Raw genomic sequence first — 17,289 nt, 5'->3', positions numbered from 1 at the left:
GACGTGTCATATAACTATGAATTTATCATTCTAACTTTTCTTAACCTGTCTGATGTTTAAGAGGAATCATCACCTATAGTCAAATTAACTTTTAACTCCTTAGGCCATTTCTTTCTGTAAAATTTCTAGTGGGCCTTTGAATCCTTTAGAAACATATGAAGACTCATCAGACTTTACCTTCTAGTGCTGTTGTTGCATTTCTTTTGAAAGATCTTTTTGTAAATTCTTCAAAAACATTGCTTCCCCTGTAAAACCTAGACTTATGTTCTTAATCTTTGCACCCATCCCCCAATGTAGTTAATCTGGAATGCAGGCTAGATATAGTAATTAGAGCGAAGGGCTGGCAATAAAATGTGAGATATTTAGAGTAATTCAGTCTTAATTTAGGTTTAGGTAGGTTGGTACTCCATGCAGTCATTCTAATCTAAATGAAGTGGAAAGAATGTAGGTGTATATCCCTGACATGGGTGGAAAAGCAAGGCAGAATTACCAAACGTGTTGGAAGAAATGCTAATCTCTACAAGGTTGGGTGAATTAGAACAATGGTAATTGTGATTTACATTAAGACTGAGGAGAGCAACCAGATGTGGTGTTCTCAGCATATCCTATCCCATGCACATGCATTGTGTCAGCTGAAACTGGGGCCATGAACCTTCACGTTTCGAAATACCAGTGATCCTCCTCTTGAAGCTGCAGCATGCATTACTTAATGTTTTTGATGTTCTCCTCCTAATATGTTTTACATCTTAGTGTCTGAATATAGACTTGCAGGAATAATCCTTCAGTTCATGAAGTTCTGTTCATACTAAGTGGTGCTGTAAATTTGTTTCAGCTCTGAAATATTACCAGTTTCACAGATAGTGCCTATGACCTTTCTTACTGTGTTTCTGACTTGAGGTGCAGCAACTCTGGTTTCATTTATTGTGATTCAGAAATTTTTCTTCAAATACAGTTTTGAGTTACTTTTTTACTTTCACTATTTTTTTGATATGTTTAACACATGGGAAGTACACTTGCTGCTTGAAATTAAGGCCTCCATGGGTAAGCCTGTTTTGTAGAAGTTGTAAATAAAGATGGGAAAACAATTTTCATGAAATGTGGCATATCAAGGGTGGTGTACACCCTTATCTTACTTGTGATATAGAATACAATATTCAAGTGAGATATGAGGTGCTCATACATGAGCTAAACTTATAAAAGCAGAATTTCTGTTTGAATGTAACAAGTGTGGGGCTCTTCTTGTTTGTTTTTTTTTTTTTTTAAAAAGGTTTTGCTTGAATATAAGGATTTTGGGTTACAAACCCAAAACTTATCTGCATATAATGTGGGTTACAATATATTGTAAACAGCAATTTCTAGAGTTTGAAGAAGACTAGCTTGCTATAATATTCTAGTAACTGCTTACATTGTGTTGTTATTAACCTTTTCTCTTTTTCCTTCTGAAATGGCACATTAATATAACATGGCCTGAGTTCAGTTCTGTGCTAGGAACATCATACAGTATTTGTAAATAAGATTGAGGGATACAAATAGTCTGCCCCCTGTATACTGATACTTGTATGTGTATTTTGAAAGCTTGTGACTTGACTCAATTTACCAGAGATTGAAAGCAACTGTGTAATCCTTGTCTCAAGGGAGATAGTATTTGAGTGGAAGAGAGTGTCAAAGCATATTTGAGAAAGTACAAAATTTAGTATTAAGTGAATGGATGTTTTATATTTGTTACTTTTGGTTTCTGATTAAATCAACTGCAAGATAAGGATTTCTGCCTCTCTCTACTAACAGTCACCAGTGTTGTTGATGAAGTTCTTCAGGGTGTTGCTATTAGTTTGTTTTTTGCCCTAGCTGTCTGGATCAATATCTGTGCTTATTAAATACAGGCAAGCTCTTGTTTTCTACATATTTTTTTTTGTTGTGTGTGGGTTTTTTTAACAGTTTACTTCTCTTTGTTGAGAAACTGACTTTGGCTTTTTAGACACTCTTTTCCTGTTTGTTTATTAAGCTGTAGTTGAAAGGCTATGAGCTTGTAGTGATCCCTGGTACACCCTCCTGCATTACAGGTGATTACTTAAGCACCTGAAATGCCCGTTTCTACTTGGTCCTGGAGTTGTTCTCCAAACTATGGAGCAGTGCTGTATTCAGAAAACACTCTTTGAAAGGCAAATTTTCAAAGAATTCTCTTTGCATTGAAGGTTTTTATGAGGGTACGGTTCCAGCTGTACTTGAGATATAGTAAAATACTGTAAGAAAAGAGCAATTTAAATTGGAAAGTAAATTGTAATAGATTGTGAAAGCCCATGATTTTGAAAAGGGAGCAAATTTTCCCCCCATTTTCTCTAGTTCTTTAGAAATCTGCAAGCCGCTTTAGTGGTTAAAAAAAATTTAAAAGCAATGCAATGTCTTTCACACAAACTTCAGGGAGGTGGTAAGTACCCAGTCTGGAAGAACAAATAATTATTTAGAACATGGCTCTGCTAAAGTGTATAGTGAGCGAATGCACACACAGGTAGCACGTGTGTGGTAGAGGCTCTGCTGTGGGTGATGAGAGTCATGGGTTGCCTGGCTGAGGGACTTCCATGTTTTCCTCATAGTTTTAAATAGCTGTTTTACTCTTCACTCTTGATATTTATTTTTTTTTTCATAACCACATTATCTTCTGGCTTCTTCCCCAGACCTACACAAAGAGACTCACACAGTAAATACACAGAACCCTAACTTTTATAAAGACTTGCTTTTTCTTTCTTGGGAACTTGCAGCAAAAACTTTGTTACTGTTTTTTTTTCGTTTTGCTTTCTAATTGTCCACACAGCTTGCTGGGCATTTGGTGGAAGTATTCCTGGTGGTGTAAAAATAACTGAGAAAAAAACCCACCAAAAACATGGAAAGTGCAGGGCTGGCAGAAAACAAGTGGGATACATAGGCATGTGCACACAAAGTGACTTAGCACATTAGATATTACTACTTACGAGTTACTTGCTGGGCTGTAGGTCATGTAGTACTATGACAGCACAGTGATTATGAAGGTACAGCCTGTGCTCTGAAACTGCAGTTTAGTGCTTAATGGTACCAGGCCGCCCTGGCATGTTTGGCTTGAGTGGCCTGGCCCCAGAGGGCTACTTCCACCTCCCTTCTCAGGACAGTGAGGGTGAGGAGCTGCAGATGTTTTTGTGGTGTTCTCCAAGGCAATGCCCAGCCTCCTTTCTGAGCAGAACAGGGTCCACTATGTCTGTGCGTACTACAGAAGTTTCTAGACCCTAGAGAGGAAGCAAGAGTAAGGAAAGCTGTGGAGGAACAGGGTTTCCATGCATGAGAAGGAAGTCCTGCAGGGAGGTGGATCCCAGATCCTACCTGTCCTGCTGGGCTGGGATCCCATCTCCCTTGGAGAAGTATCAGTAGTGGTCCCCTCCCTGAAGGACCTCACTGCCAAATGCTCATCGTTTTCAGTGGTATGGTTTACTTGTTGTGGCCTGATTTTGAAAGATTCAGCTAATACTAGTAGGAATTGTTGAAAAAAACCCTTTTTTCTTTTCACAAATTTATATATGTGTCTGTAGCCCTGAGTTTTATATGGTTCATACCCCAAACTCTCCCTGGATTTGTCCCTGTTGCTCCTCTGGCAGCCAGTGACTCTTGTTTAGAAATGCTGGTGGATGCACTCAATTCTCCTAATAGTCTTGTGGTGAATAAGCACAGGAGTTGGGAGATCTGGCTTCCAGACCCTTTTCAGTCTTCGGGTTTTAACTTTATAGCTTCTACATTCAAGGATAGTCCCCAAACTTCTGGGCTTGCAGACAAGGCTGGAAAACACCTGCCCTTTTTTTTTTTTCTGCTCATGTAGGTCGTTGCCAAAAATAATAAAAGGTATATCAAACTCTGTATCAAGTTGGAGTTGGCGGGAAGGAACTGATTATATGGCCTAGTGATTAAGGAAGACAGGTGGGAGAAGTGAATCCTGGCTTTTGGTCCCTTGAGTTTGTTTGCATATTTTTTTTTTATCTTGTGGTTTTCTAAACTGTCGACTGAGTGAAAACTAGAAATGGATTCCAAAGCACAGATGGGAGTAGCCAGGTAAGGTTTTTCAGTGATTGTCAGGCCTCTGATTCTTTCTTCAGTAGTGTGCATTGTCCTCATCCTTTGTAAATGCAAGCTTACAAAGCCTTAGTTTTCTATATTTTTTTTTATTTATTGGGACTATTACTACTGCATATCAGATTTTGAAGTTTTATGCTTCATGTGTAATGCCTGAATGCTGAAGCTGCAGAAAGAGTAAAGCAATAATCTGTGCTGAAAGTTTTTCTTACCTGGAGAATTCAGTACAGTATATTTTCTTTATTTTCCCTCTAGACACCTAGCTGTTGGGCTGAAGAAGGAGCAGAAAAGAGATCACATCAGCGCTCAGCATCATGGGGAAGTGCTGATCAACTAAAAGAGGTGAGAAGTTTTGCACAGTGGAGCCTTTCAAGTTTTGATATGCCCAAGACATTTTTAAATCCCTATCTGGAGTCCAGGAAACTGCACCCTTTCCCTTCCCTCTGTTGCTTTTGAAACAGGTTTTATCTCCAACGTAAGAGCTGTTTCAAGAGTGGTTGTTATTTTATGCTTGTTGGATTTCCTCCCTGCCTAGTACATAGTGTTGGCTGTGAAGGAGTGGCCAGAGTGAGTGCTGAGGAACCAGTTTGTTGTTGCTTACTAATTTTTCTGTTCAGAGTTACCTTCCTAGCTTTCTGTTCTTGAATGCTGCTCTTCTGAAAGAGGCAAAGTGTAAATTGGTATATTAGCATATTCTTAGAAGTTTCGTTCAAGTTTTAGGGTGGAGATAGAGAGGATGTCACTTTCACAAATGAAAAAGGAGGGTAAATGTTGATACAGTAATGGTATGATTAATTGAAATGGTCTTTAATCATATGTATTTTGCTGTAAACTACAACTGCAACTAGAAAGGACACATCGAAAGTGAAGTGGATTTGCATCATGAGAAAGTAGATACAGTAGAATGGTCTCCAGCTCAGATGAAATGACAGTATTTCAGTTTTTGTCTCAGTAAACTCCATTCTGTCCAGAGTTCACGTGACCCTAACTCTGTCCAGTACTCAATAAGTGGCCTGCAATCAGTCTCATGCCCCTGTCAGGAGGGGTGCAGCCTCTCTTCGAGAGCTACACCTTTCTTTTTAAGAAATGAATTTTGCAGCTTGTTTTCAAGGGGTGGGAGTTTTCCCTGATAACTCTGGGCTTTTTGCATCCTCTCTCCTGGCTCCTTTTGAAATAGAACATTCAAAAATGAGAAGAAATGTAGAGGCTATCTGAGGAGATGATGTTACTGGCAATATATAGTCCCCTTTTGGACAGCCATTGATAGGAAGAATAGTTGTCTAAAGGAGTGATGCAAATTTTAATTACTTGAATTTTAAAATCAGATTTAACAAATATGGAATAATCTTGCATTCCAGTGGTGGCAATAGCCTCATTTTTAAAGATGAGGACCGGGGCCAAAGAGAGGTCAATCCAAGGAGGGTTGTCTGTTCCCGTCTCATTGAGTACCTGTTATGAAACCCATCATAGCTGATTTATTAGTACATAGGCCTTCAGTTGCCTGGGTGACTTCATCTGCAGCTGTGAGGAAGCACTCAGAATCACAGATTGAGAGCCCAGAAATTAGCGCAGAGAAGGAGTTTTGAGTCTGAAAAGTTTTGGTTTAAACGTTACCTACCAGCACAAAGGAATTGCAGCAGGGGCAGGAATAACATCTGTATTTCCAGGATAATGCTTGCCTGCTTTTACGAGAGACCATCCTTCATCTTCTGGCGGTTCCCTATCAAGTTCTGCAACAAGTAGCTTTTCTTCACCACAGGGCTGTGACTGTCGGTGATAGTGAAACCTTCAGCATGTAAGCAAGTCTCTGCCAGTTGATAAGTGATCCATTGTGCTAGCTTGACATCCTCTTTATGGACTGACCACAAGAGAGATAAGAAGCATGTGGACAATGGGTTTCATGGTTCCTTTTCAGTAGAACATAGTAATGGAAAAAAATGGGATTGTAGAAGGGAATTGTTTCTATTCAAATTCTGCAACGGTTGTTCACCCCAAAACCTGCCCTTGTCTTGTCCAGCTTATAGTTCTTCCCCTTCCTCTGTTTTCCTTTCTCCAGCTTCTCAAGTCAGTTTTCTTGCCTTTCCTAGTTTCCTGGGTTCATAGTCCCAGTGTCATTCTGCATGCATTATCCAGCCAATTCTTGTCTATCTTCCCTTCCTTGCGCTCTTACTCCATTACCTTCCAGCTCCTTGTCTGTTCTGTCTCTCCATTGTTGGACTTATTTTTTATCCCTTTCTTTTTCCTTTCCCTCACCTTTAAGTCCTGGTTCCAGGTTCTCTGTCTGGCTAGTTAATGCCTGTGTGGTGGGTGTTAAGAGTTTTTTTCAATACCAGCAGTATCTGTGCACTCAGTTTCTTTGTGCCACAGTAATCTGCAGTTTCTGGAAGGAGAAATTCTCTGAGGCAGTTCTGTTCAAACTGCAAAGTCCACTAGAGACAGAATGACTAGCAAATGTAACTGCCAGTTCCAAACATCTTCCTTGAATGTGTGCAAACTGAAATTTTTGCTAAAGCTTTGCAAAATGTGAAGATTTTTCCAAGGGAATAGAGGCACATTATCAGCATAAGGGACCGCAGACAAATGTTTGGGTTTTTCCTCCCAAACCATTGGGCAACAGAGCTTCCAAGCTAAAAAGCTATGATAATGTGCTTTAGCACATAAAATGGTAAAATGATTTCCACCCCCTTTCATTTTAATCTTACTCTTAAAAAAACTCTGATGGGAAGGGGATAGGAGAACTGAATGTTGCATGGTAGACTTCAGAGGAAATTTGACAAAGCTATAGGCAGCTGAAAGCAAGAGCTTAAGTAATGGAAATAAAAGTATCACCTCTCCTGGGCAACTGCATTTGTTATGAGCAACATAAGTAACAGTAGTTCTGCTCAGCATTTTGAATTGTTTCCCATAGCATTTGAAAGTAAACAAGTAGACAGCTGTTTACAGTTTCCTTGGCTTGTCTTAGCAGTTTGGATTCATGTTTTTTTGTTCCAACAATTAATGGAATGATTTCTAGCATGTATTTTTTTATTATGTTGATACTGTAAATTAGCCAAATACTCGCATGCGTAGTTTTAATTGGTTTTGATAAAAGAAGATTGAATGTGCTTTTAAGTTTAAAAAAAAAATGTTTTTTCCTTGGTTAGTTTCAAAACTATTATAATTAAATGCATTTATTTAACACAACCGGGAACTCTTTAAAAAAGATTTATATTTAAAAACACTAAAAATAAGCGTATAGACTTAAGATCCCAAGCAAGCACATGAATTCTGTATTACTGCATTAAAAAAATTTTCACTTTGGGTAGTTGAAAATTATTTTGCCCTTGAATTGGAATAGGTGGGTGTCATGGTTCACTGTGTAGCAGTGAAATAGGCAATGCTTGCTTTCTTGTAGTGGGTCTATTAAAAAATTAAAAACTCTCCAGCTCTTGATATGAACTTGTAATCACCTCCTAACAAAATTGACTTTTTTTTTTTTTTTTATATTCTGAAGGGCTCTACTGCTTGTTTTTAGAAAATCTTGAATATAACTTGTAAGATAATGTTAGACTTCTTTAACATTATTTTGATACTTGTCTTGACTGGGTGATAAAGATTGCTATCAGTCTTTGTACTGGACACAAACCGAGTAGTGGTTTGAACCACTGGCATTTTTTCCCCTTTCAACCTGAATAGTTAGTTTGAAATTCTGTTGAATAGGGACAATTTTAGTTGTAGCTTACCCTGAACTGGAATTTAACCAGAACTGGAAAAACCCAGGATTTAAAACAAATAGTTCTCAGTTTGTGTAGGTTTTCAAAGACATGAGTATTTCAGACAGCTGATTTTTCACTTCCCTTAAGCGCCTCTGTATGCTGTATCTGTTACACTGACACCAGCAAACCCCCATTGGAAGGTCCCTTTTGCTCTAACAGAGTACTTGAAAAGGACTTTGGAATAAAAGAGAATGGAATATGAGAGCTTGCACTTTTTCTGTGCTTTCATATACCAATTGAAAGATTGTATTCAAAGGTTTAGGGTGAATTTCTAATGCTTGTTTTGCTCTTTGACCTACTGGTTGACTTGTTTATTAACAAATGGTTCATGAATGAGTTAGAGCTTGCTCTCATTAATAAGGAGTTTGTGGCTTGTTCAGCAATAGGAAGCTACCATGTTGTGTAGCCTGATATGTAGAAATACAACCTATTGACTGGTAAATATTAATGAGCATTTGAACAGGCATGGTGAGACGTGACATGTTCCTTCATAATAGTAGTCTGCATCTAGGTCTCTTCAAATGAAAAATTGTCAGGATACTGAGATTATTCCAGTGTTGTAAAGAACTGACCTAATTTGCATATTTCTCAGGTTTGTGCCATTAGTTATATTAGACTGCATGTGTATTACAAGTGGTATAGACAAGATTCATATTTATTTCAAGTACACGTCTAGCTGTAAAAATACTCTGCAAGCAAAAATTACATTTATAGGTTTTTTTCCTAATTTCTTCTTCGTCCAGTAGTCTTTGATGGTCGTCTTATAGTTGGCTGTATGACAGTAAACTGTCAAGGCTGAACTCCCAAGTTTGTGTGGTGAATGACCTGACATAGGTTTATTACTGTTATGATTCACTGCTCTTTGTGTTTTCTTTTTTTTTTTGTTGGTGTTTTTTTTTATAAATAACTTTACGTGAAGAAAAGAGTCTTTCTAATACATCAACAGTGTTGCAGGGAACAATCCCTGGAAGAGGAAAGGCTGAAAACTTTCTTAATTTTTTGAAATGTTTTTTGTTTTGAAATGTACAGAGATGTGTGCTTTTTGTTCCCCCCTGCCATACAGTCACATTAGAGTACTTCCCAAATGTGACTTAAAAGATATACTTTGAAATTTACTACCATATATGTTTACACCTTGTAAAGTAGAAAAATAGTTTTAAATAACTGTATCTGAACATTGAAAGTAGGGTTCAAATTGTATTTATTCCTTGAGGTATTCCTTGATTATTTTTTTTTTAAATTTATTTTCAGCTGTATCCTCTAGGAAAATACCTGTATTGCGTAAGAAGAACTTTCTGCCCATCTTCAAGCTAGGTAGAGATGGGGAGCGTTTGAATTGGTATACTAAAATTGTCACGTTTTATGGGTCTAAGTACACATATGTGCAAGGCTAAGGCTTTAATGTCTTCAAAACTGGATGCTTTAAAGGATACACATTAGATCTTTTTGTGATGATTTACATGTGTTCCTTAATATGATTGTGTATGCCCTAGTCACCTTCATGCTCAGCACTTGGGCATATGAGGGAAACGGTGTCCCGAACCCTTTATGTGCTTAGTTGCCCTGTTAAAATGGGAGTGTTTTGTGCCTGCACTTTTTTTTTCCCCAGCATGGCACATTTTTTCTTTTCAGCCTCATCTTCCTGACTGAAATATCTGTATGGAGTTCAGTGTCAGAGTGTATATACACCAATGTAATGGCTGGATCATCAAGTACATGTTTTCCTGATGCCAGTCACTTGGCATCCTTTTCTTTGCATGGCAAATCCCTAGCTCATTAGTTGCATCAGTCAAGTGCCCAAGAGACAGGATCTGCTGCTGCTTTGAGATACTTGGTAAAACAGGTGCCACAAATTAGATCTGTTTTCCTAGGTTTAGTGTACCTCATACCTGTCTGCAGCTCATTTGAGTTATGTTTGATGCTCTGGTTGTGCTTCTCTGCTGCTTAGGAAGAAGGTGAAGATAAACTTCTAGGAAGCGAACACAGTTACCTCTTCCTGTTAGTAGTAGTGGCTTTATTGAGTTCAGAATGGAAAATAATTGGCAATAAAAAGATGATCTTGTAGAAGAACAAAAGCTGTTGAGATTTCAGGATTAGCTTTAGCAAGTGGTAGATTCACTGTGGACTCCCCTTGGTGAAGAGATGGAGCATCATTTAGTTTGGAGGATTCTTCTGTCCTTGTGCTCGGTACCACTGCCTGCATAGTGTGGCTGCTCTGAAGCTGGGTTGTCTGTGCTGGCAAGCCTCTGTCTCCTGTGTCTGAGGGATGAATAAGAAATGGCAGAGTCCTTTTTATGTGCCCATCCTTACTTTCTCATTTTGTTTTGTCTGATGGTAACTACCACATCATGGAAAGCTAAGGTCCTTCAAATTCAGGACAGATGATCAGAGAAGGCATATATATTTCTTCACTAAGTTGCATGTTTGGCTTAAGTGATCATATTGGCTCCAGATATACAGTCCGATTCTTCAACAAGTTTTCATCTTTCTCTTTTTCCCCAGTGACCCAACAAGCCTTTTCTTTCTGTTACTGTCAAGAACCTACTGACTGCCAAAATATACGTGGTCTTGAGGTGGCTGAGAGTACCTCAGATTCCACAGGTCCATGATTCCTTTCAGGGTATCAGAGCTTCAAGGTTTCGGTCAGTCTAGAGACATACCAGCCTATCACCACTCCCAATTAATTCTTTCACTTCACTCTCCCATTTAATTCTTTCACTGTCCAAATTTTACAGTGAGAGGCTATGTTCTCAAAGATTTGCAAGCTGTTTGCAACAGAATTCAGTCAGCCAGATCTCTGAGGTGGAATTGTATAGATCTTTTTTTTTATAGTATGCTCCTGAGGGAAGCTCAAAAAGCCAGATTTCATTTAAATTAAAAAAAATAGGGTATTTAACTTTTTAACTAGGAGGAAGTGCACAGCATCAAGGAGAAGCAGCAGAAATGAAAGATTGATATACAGCACTCTCCCTGCTTTCTGATTGTTCTTGTAGCCAACCATCTCAGTCTACAGCTGTCTTCTGATCTGGGCATTGTTCTTCTCTTCTGTTTTTAAGTTTTTAAAGGGGAAGATGATTTATTTCCCTGTTCTGATGTAAGACATAAATCTTTGTAGATGTCTGTATACTTACCGGACTGGTTACCTGCTTGCTTTTTCATCTCTCTGTGGAGCTAGGTTTCCTAATTGCCATTACTCCTGCAGGGAAAATTGAGAAGTTATGGACAATTTTTTTTTTTTTTGTGGAGATGAAGTATCTCTTCAGACTCCTTTAAAGTTTCTTCCAACATGGTGCCTGAGTTGCACTTTTCATCAAGAGGTTAGTCTCCCAGTTCTCTAAATCTAGCTCGTCTGTGTTAGAAACCCAGTCGTATTAGGGCTCTGTCTGTCTTGATGTATTCTACACACAGACCCTTTTGGAAGTCTGAACTGTTCGTCTGTTGTTGACAGATGAAAGTATTCAGCCGTTTCTGAATAGCACTTTTTTGAATATGGGTAACGAGCTGTGGCAAGACTTGATATGAAGCCTTAAAGGTGGATCCTTCTTTTATGAGTGATACCAGAAACATCACAAAGAAAAGTCCACAGCCTGGAGCAAAGTTCGATCCAAACCTCTTCACCAAGCACTGTCATCTCTGACACTGTGAAGAGTGATGTGAAGTGATTCTTTACCTCAGAGTTGCTTCGCAAGAGCACTAGTGATATATTTAACTACTTGGAGTTAACCACAGAGTGCGTGTACTTGTAAGCTGTCAATCAGAAAGAGAGGTTACTTTCCAGTTGATGAAGTTCTTTGAAATATGAATTCCATATGCATTCACTTCTTCATACTTGCCCTTCAGGTTTTTTAGAAATTTTATCTCTAGCTGAGTTAAAAATGAAATGGAGCCATGCATGCTTTGCCTTATATGCCAGTGTGCTGAGCATGAGGAAGAATGGGACTTGAGCCCAAAGGTAAAATATTATCCAGTCTTAAGGAAGCATCTGTACCTGTTGTGTGAATTTGCACATAGTCTAAACTTCTGAGACACTGCTTATAGAGGTAAATACTCTTTCATGTAGAAATTATCCAGGAGGAATAAATAAGTGGAGGAATCCCCAAATGAAATTCTTTGGTTTCTGTTAAGGAGCAGGTCAAATGGATAATGGCTTTAGTTGCATTTGACCTTTAAAATATGTAACTTTTGATGAGACATCTTTGCAGCAGACAGCAGAAAAGATAATTCCATCTGTCTGAAGGAATCTGTGGTAATTTATCCTGCAGGGAAATGCTATTAAATATATTAAATAAGTTCTCCAAGATGAACAATGCATATTGATTGCCAGTTGTTTGTGAAGGCTCTTTGCTTTTATGATGAAATATCACTGGAAAACTTTGGTTCTGCTTAAGATCAAGTAAATTAAACTGTGGCGTTCATAGTCCCCAGTTTAAACCAGTTACAGGCCAGAAATTTCTATGAATTGTCATTCTTACTACTATTTCTTCCATCAGTTATTACAGTGCTTGTTTGTAAATGAGGAAATTCAGTAAATAAATTAAGCCTGCTGTCATATTCAGGTTGGTGAATAGGGCAGGTACCTTGCAGGAAGTATCTAATAAGCAGAAAGAAGCTTTAATGCTTATGCTTCAAGGGAACGCAATCCCATATGCTTGTAAAATCCTCCAAAAAGGACTTAAAATGTCTGTGATTCACTTTACACATGAAGATTTGAGCAGTTAGCCATTCGATAACTCATTTATCACTTCACCTGAACTTCTTTCCAGCAGATTGCCAAACTGAGGCAGCAGCTTCAGCGCAGTAAGCAGAGTAGTCGTCACAATAAAGAGAAAGAACGTCAGTCACCTCTCCATGGCAACCATATAGCAATTAGTCAGACTCAGGTAAGTAGATAGTTGCTTATATTAACAGCCTCCTACCTTATCAGGGTTGGATGAATAGCCTGCTGTTTCCTCCTCTCTTTCTTCTTTTTGTTTTCTGATGTGGTACGCCAAAATGCTTAACAACCTGATACCATTGCATCTGCACTGAAATTTATCTGATAGTTGTCACATAATAAAATAAAGAAGGGTTGCAGCAGGATAGCAACTGAAATATATTAAGATGCTGTAAAAATTCTGAGCATGGCCAGATAAGACTGTGTTTCCAGGAATACGTACTTGCTTCCAAGACTAATTTTTGTGGTACACTCTCAAAAGTCTCTGTTCTCCTGGAAGGTATTTGCTTATTGGTTTTGTAACCCAATTTCATCTGAGCTGGTTAAAAAAAAATAAAAATAGCAAATAAAGAAAAGGTACCAAGGGTAAGCAGTCTGGATTGGCAGCCTGACAATTGATCAGTCTTTGAGCAGCAAGCAGAACACTAACTGGCTTTTTATGAACAGACTTGTACTTCACCTTACCATGTATTCATCAGTAAAAGACAGCAATGCTGTATCACCAGAGATTTGAGGGAAAATCACATTTCCTTGTCCCATTTTAAGAATCTTTCTGATACTTTGCTTATTGGTCAATTCTTGGCCAGAGAGGCAATTTCCACATGACATCAAGGAAAACAATATTGTGGTGTTTACTTTCTAAAAAGAAAGTGATAATTCACCTTGAAACTCAACTGAAATCAAGATGATGTTTGCCACAGTACCCCATCCCTGGTGACTGGTCACTAGAGAAACTGTCACGCTACAGGATAAAAGTCTTTTTCTTCATGGTTTTGTCTAGGACATATCTCTTGGTTGTTATGGTAGTCCAAAATCATTTCAATATAGGATTCTTGCATGAGAGTTTGTGGTAGCAGTGGCTATGTTACAGTACAGTTGTTACAGTATATTTTGACAGTTTCAACATATTAAATGGAAAAATTGCTATCGTCACCAGCCTGTTCTCGTTCCAGACACTGTGACTTACTGTAAAACCTCAATCAGACATAATCTTTAGGGTGCAAAATATTATGTCCAGGTTATGTTGATGACCATTCTCACGTTCTATAGCAACAGGCATTGTGATGACAGGACTTCTCTCCAGCCATCAGTCTATGGATTTGATATCCTCCTCTCTGAGAGGGGTTAACCTCAGGTTCCTAGTTAGACAGCTTCTGTCTTCTGTTGTCTTATTACTAACCTATTTTTCCAAGTGATGTGTGAGTTTAGGCAAATTTTAATATAGCTGATTATTTTAACACTAGACTGGCTAGGACAGTTTTTGTTTTCAGGTCATTTTCCTGTTTCACGAAGTTATAAAAATTTTTCTGCGCTCTGAATATATCTATATTTCTCCTATTATAAAGATGCTGATACATCTGAAGAATAGCTTTGGACAAATTACCTGGCCAAATTACCTGACCGTGAACCAGATTCTCAGCAGGGTGCAATGGAGGATGCCCTGTGCAGTGTCTGCTCTAGCCATTACAAACTGCCAGCAAAATTGAAACCCAATTACGAGTTCTAAAGCTCAGGCAAGGTTCAGTCAATGACTTTGTGAACCTTAAGCCAGTTGTAGAAAGCAGTTAATCATGTCTCATTTGACAGTGCAGACATTTGAGTCCTGATTCAATTTCACCTACAGTGGATCCTTAACTTGAACCCCATGTTACTAACAGGCCACTATTTGAACTCCTGAAATGTTGGTTCTTCCACTGTTTTTCCTGACTGCCTTTTTAAATAGCTAGTGTTCTATAAAGAAGAGGTTGAGCCATGATGACTGATCCTTTCTGTTCCTTCTTCTGTTTGGATAAAATCTTGTGGTTAAAACCTAATCTTGTAATGAAGACATATAGGAAATTGATATTCTTCCTGAAACTTTTATGCCTCTATAACAAATGATCCCACTACATGTTGCACAGAAAAGAGTTTTGCTTTCCATCTCAAAGTAAGCTGTTGCAGGTTACCTGTGCCACTATTTATAGTCACAGTAAAAACAGTCTTTGACACAGACTGAAATCCACCTAGGACATATGCTTTGGTTTAGTACTTAGAGTCACTTTGTCATGGCTCGTGCAACATGTTGATTTCTCAAGAAGGTATTCTCTGACGAGGCCATTGAAGTTTTCAGTTCTGATGTCATTGTGGGAAGCTGTCCTGTAGGCAGTGTGTTTTGTCAGTCAGAGAATGCCTCCACAAAAGTGGCATGCACCTTTGGAGCTGCACATTGTGCAAGGTGCATTTGGCAATAACTGAAAAAAAATTTTAGATTTTGTCTTAAGCATTCAGTGATTCTGTGAACAAGAAGAGAACGTATACTGGGAAGTGAACAGTTCATGGCTGTCAGAGTAGGTGCATCTATGCCATGTAGCTGCTGGCCAAGGTAGAGCTTTACAGGTTGGCTACACGAGATGCATGGGCACTCTTGTGAATGGTTCCTGTTGGTAACAGAGCTCCACTCCAACAGATCTTTCTGAAAACCATACTTGTATTTATTCACATGCTTGTTTCTTAAACTTGAAATTATTTCTTTTAAGACTTCTGACATAAAGTTCTGAAAAGCTGTAAGCTAATGAAATTAATTCCAGAATGAATGCTTTGGTTTTCATTTACTATAGCCAGCCAAAAGAGAATAAAAGTGCATTAACTGAGTATTTCAGTTGAGTGGTTAAGCTTTAGGAATGTTACAAAATGCCTTTTGGATGCCAGTTAAACCATCAGGATCAGCATCCGGCATGTTTCCCATCCCCTTGTTGTGTCTTCTGTAATCTACACATCTGGAAAGTACATACCTGCCTACTTACTGATCACTGAAGTAGTAGAATGCTTTTATTATAGAACACTTCCTTCAGTTAAGTAGAGGTGATTTTATTGGCTTTTGATTTATGTAAGCATTTAATTTTATTTAAATTTGCCAAGTAAAGATGGTCTTCTAGATAGCAGAAATAATACACAGCTTCTTACTTTTTAGGTTTTTTTAGTACCAGTCTCAGACTTAAGTCTTTATTCCATTTTCCAACATCAAATCATGTTGCTGTCTACCTTCTAGGCTTCTATTTCCAGATCAGTCCCTATGCCACTGTCAAACATTTCAGTGCCAAAATCAACTGTTTCACGTGTGCCGTGTAATGTAGAAGGAATAAGCCCTGAACTGGAAAAAGTATTCATTAAAGAAAACAGTGGAAAAGAAGAAGTATCCAAGGTAAGCTTATATTAACGTGCTTTTTCTTTGTAATCTATAAACACGTGGGAAACCTTCCTCGTGAGAAACCTTCCGTATGGCTGAAATTACAAATAATTTTCTTCAAAGGACTGTTTGTTTGAAAATTTTGTTTCAGTGTTTCAGGGTGGTGGTTGGGGTTTTTTTTCTTGTAGTTAGGTTGGTTGGTTTTTTTTTTTTTTTTTTTAAGGGCTTCTGGCCAAACATACTTTGTTTAGAATGCCCTATCTGTAGAGAACTTAAAAGTTTTTGTACGAAATGCAAGTGCTTGAAAATTTAGATACTTCAGGCTACAGTAGTAAGTAATTAGAGACCAGGAGATTAATTTGTTTGCTTCATTTTGCGTTCTTTTTCTTAGGTGAGACTTAAGTTTCCTGTGCTATGCTCTGCTTTTTGATTTTAATGCTTTTCTTCCATAAACTGAATGTGGACTATTTTACTTCCATGAAATCACTGTGATCTATCATGGGACATCTCCATATGGGAAATAGTGACAAATGGGGCAGCTTTGCTTATGTGGGAGAGCTGGAGCATTGGAACTGTCATTGAGGAGTACTGAAGTGCTTAGATGATACTTAAAATGTGAAATACTTGGTTTACAGCCACTGTTTCCTAAATAGCCAATCAAAATTTTCTGCTGTGGAATAAGCTACTGTTTTATTAATCTTCTCTAAGATTTAGGTTCTTTTCTTGTGAATGGTCATGTAATAGCAATTCAATGTACAAGTCAAGCTATAAAACTTTAATCAGAGGTTTAAGATTCCAAAACCTGATATTTGTAGTTCTTCATTTCGGCAGTAAACTTAAAAGTTTTGGAATAGTCTTGGCTTCTCCAGAGACTTAGTTGTGCAGACAAAGCAATCCTAAGAATGAAATAGTGTAGTAGTTTTATGCTAAGCTTGCTTTCCTAAGTCTGTCTCATCCCTTTAGAAGGGGTGTGTGCTGTAATAGGGGAATAGGGAAAAAACAAACAAACAAACTGAAACAGAAAGTCCAAATCAATAAACCTTGTTGCACCATCTCCAAAGAGAGTATAAAAAGGTATGTATTACAGTACCACCATTGATGTTGTAATCTCCTGTGGTTAGAGGACATTTCATTTATTTATCAGACAAATCATCTTCATAAATGTTGTCCTTGGGCTTTAACAGCTTATTACTTGGGATGCAGGACTCAGTCTCCTAAGTCACTGAATGTACTGGCTCTGGTCCAGCAAAACAGTTAAGCACATACTTAAGTGCATTGTTGGATTGGGGCCAGAGGTGCTCAGCAGTTTATGCAACCAAGGCAATAGTGAACCCTTTCTCCAAACA

At 38.2% G+C, this 17,289-nt stretch overlaps 1 protein-coding gene across 4 annotated transcripts in view; it reads left to right on the top strand.

The window, feature by feature from the left end:
- GLCCI1 (glucocorticoid induced 1) overlaps positions 1-17,289 on the top strand; it is a 59,366-nt gene that overhangs the window by 26,380 nt on the left and 15,697 nt on the right. For 2 of the 4 annotated variants that reach the window (XM_074863720.1, XM_074863739.1), the window contains exons 3-5: positions 4,345-4,431; positions 12,611-12,724; positions 15,806-15,958. In XM_074863720.1, the coding sequence (XP_074719821.1) occupies positions 4,345-4,431; positions 12,611-12,724; positions 15,806-15,958 (354 nt within the window). Of the gene's footprint in view, positions 1-4,344; positions 4,432-12,607; positions 12,725-15,805; positions 15,959-17,289 lie in introns of all 4 variants that reach the window. The other 2 variants (XM_074863710.1, XM_074863730.1) reach the window with 1 other exon arrangement.

This window comes from Strix uralensis, chromosome 1 (assembly GCF_047716275.1).
Source record: "Strix uralensis isolate ZFMK-TIS-50842 chromosome 1, bStrUra1, whole genome shotgun sequence".
NCBI lineage: Eukaryota > Metazoa > Chordata > Aves > Strigiformes > Strigidae > Strix > Strix uralensis.
This window is presented reverse-complemented; position numbering and strand designations above follow the sequence as displayed.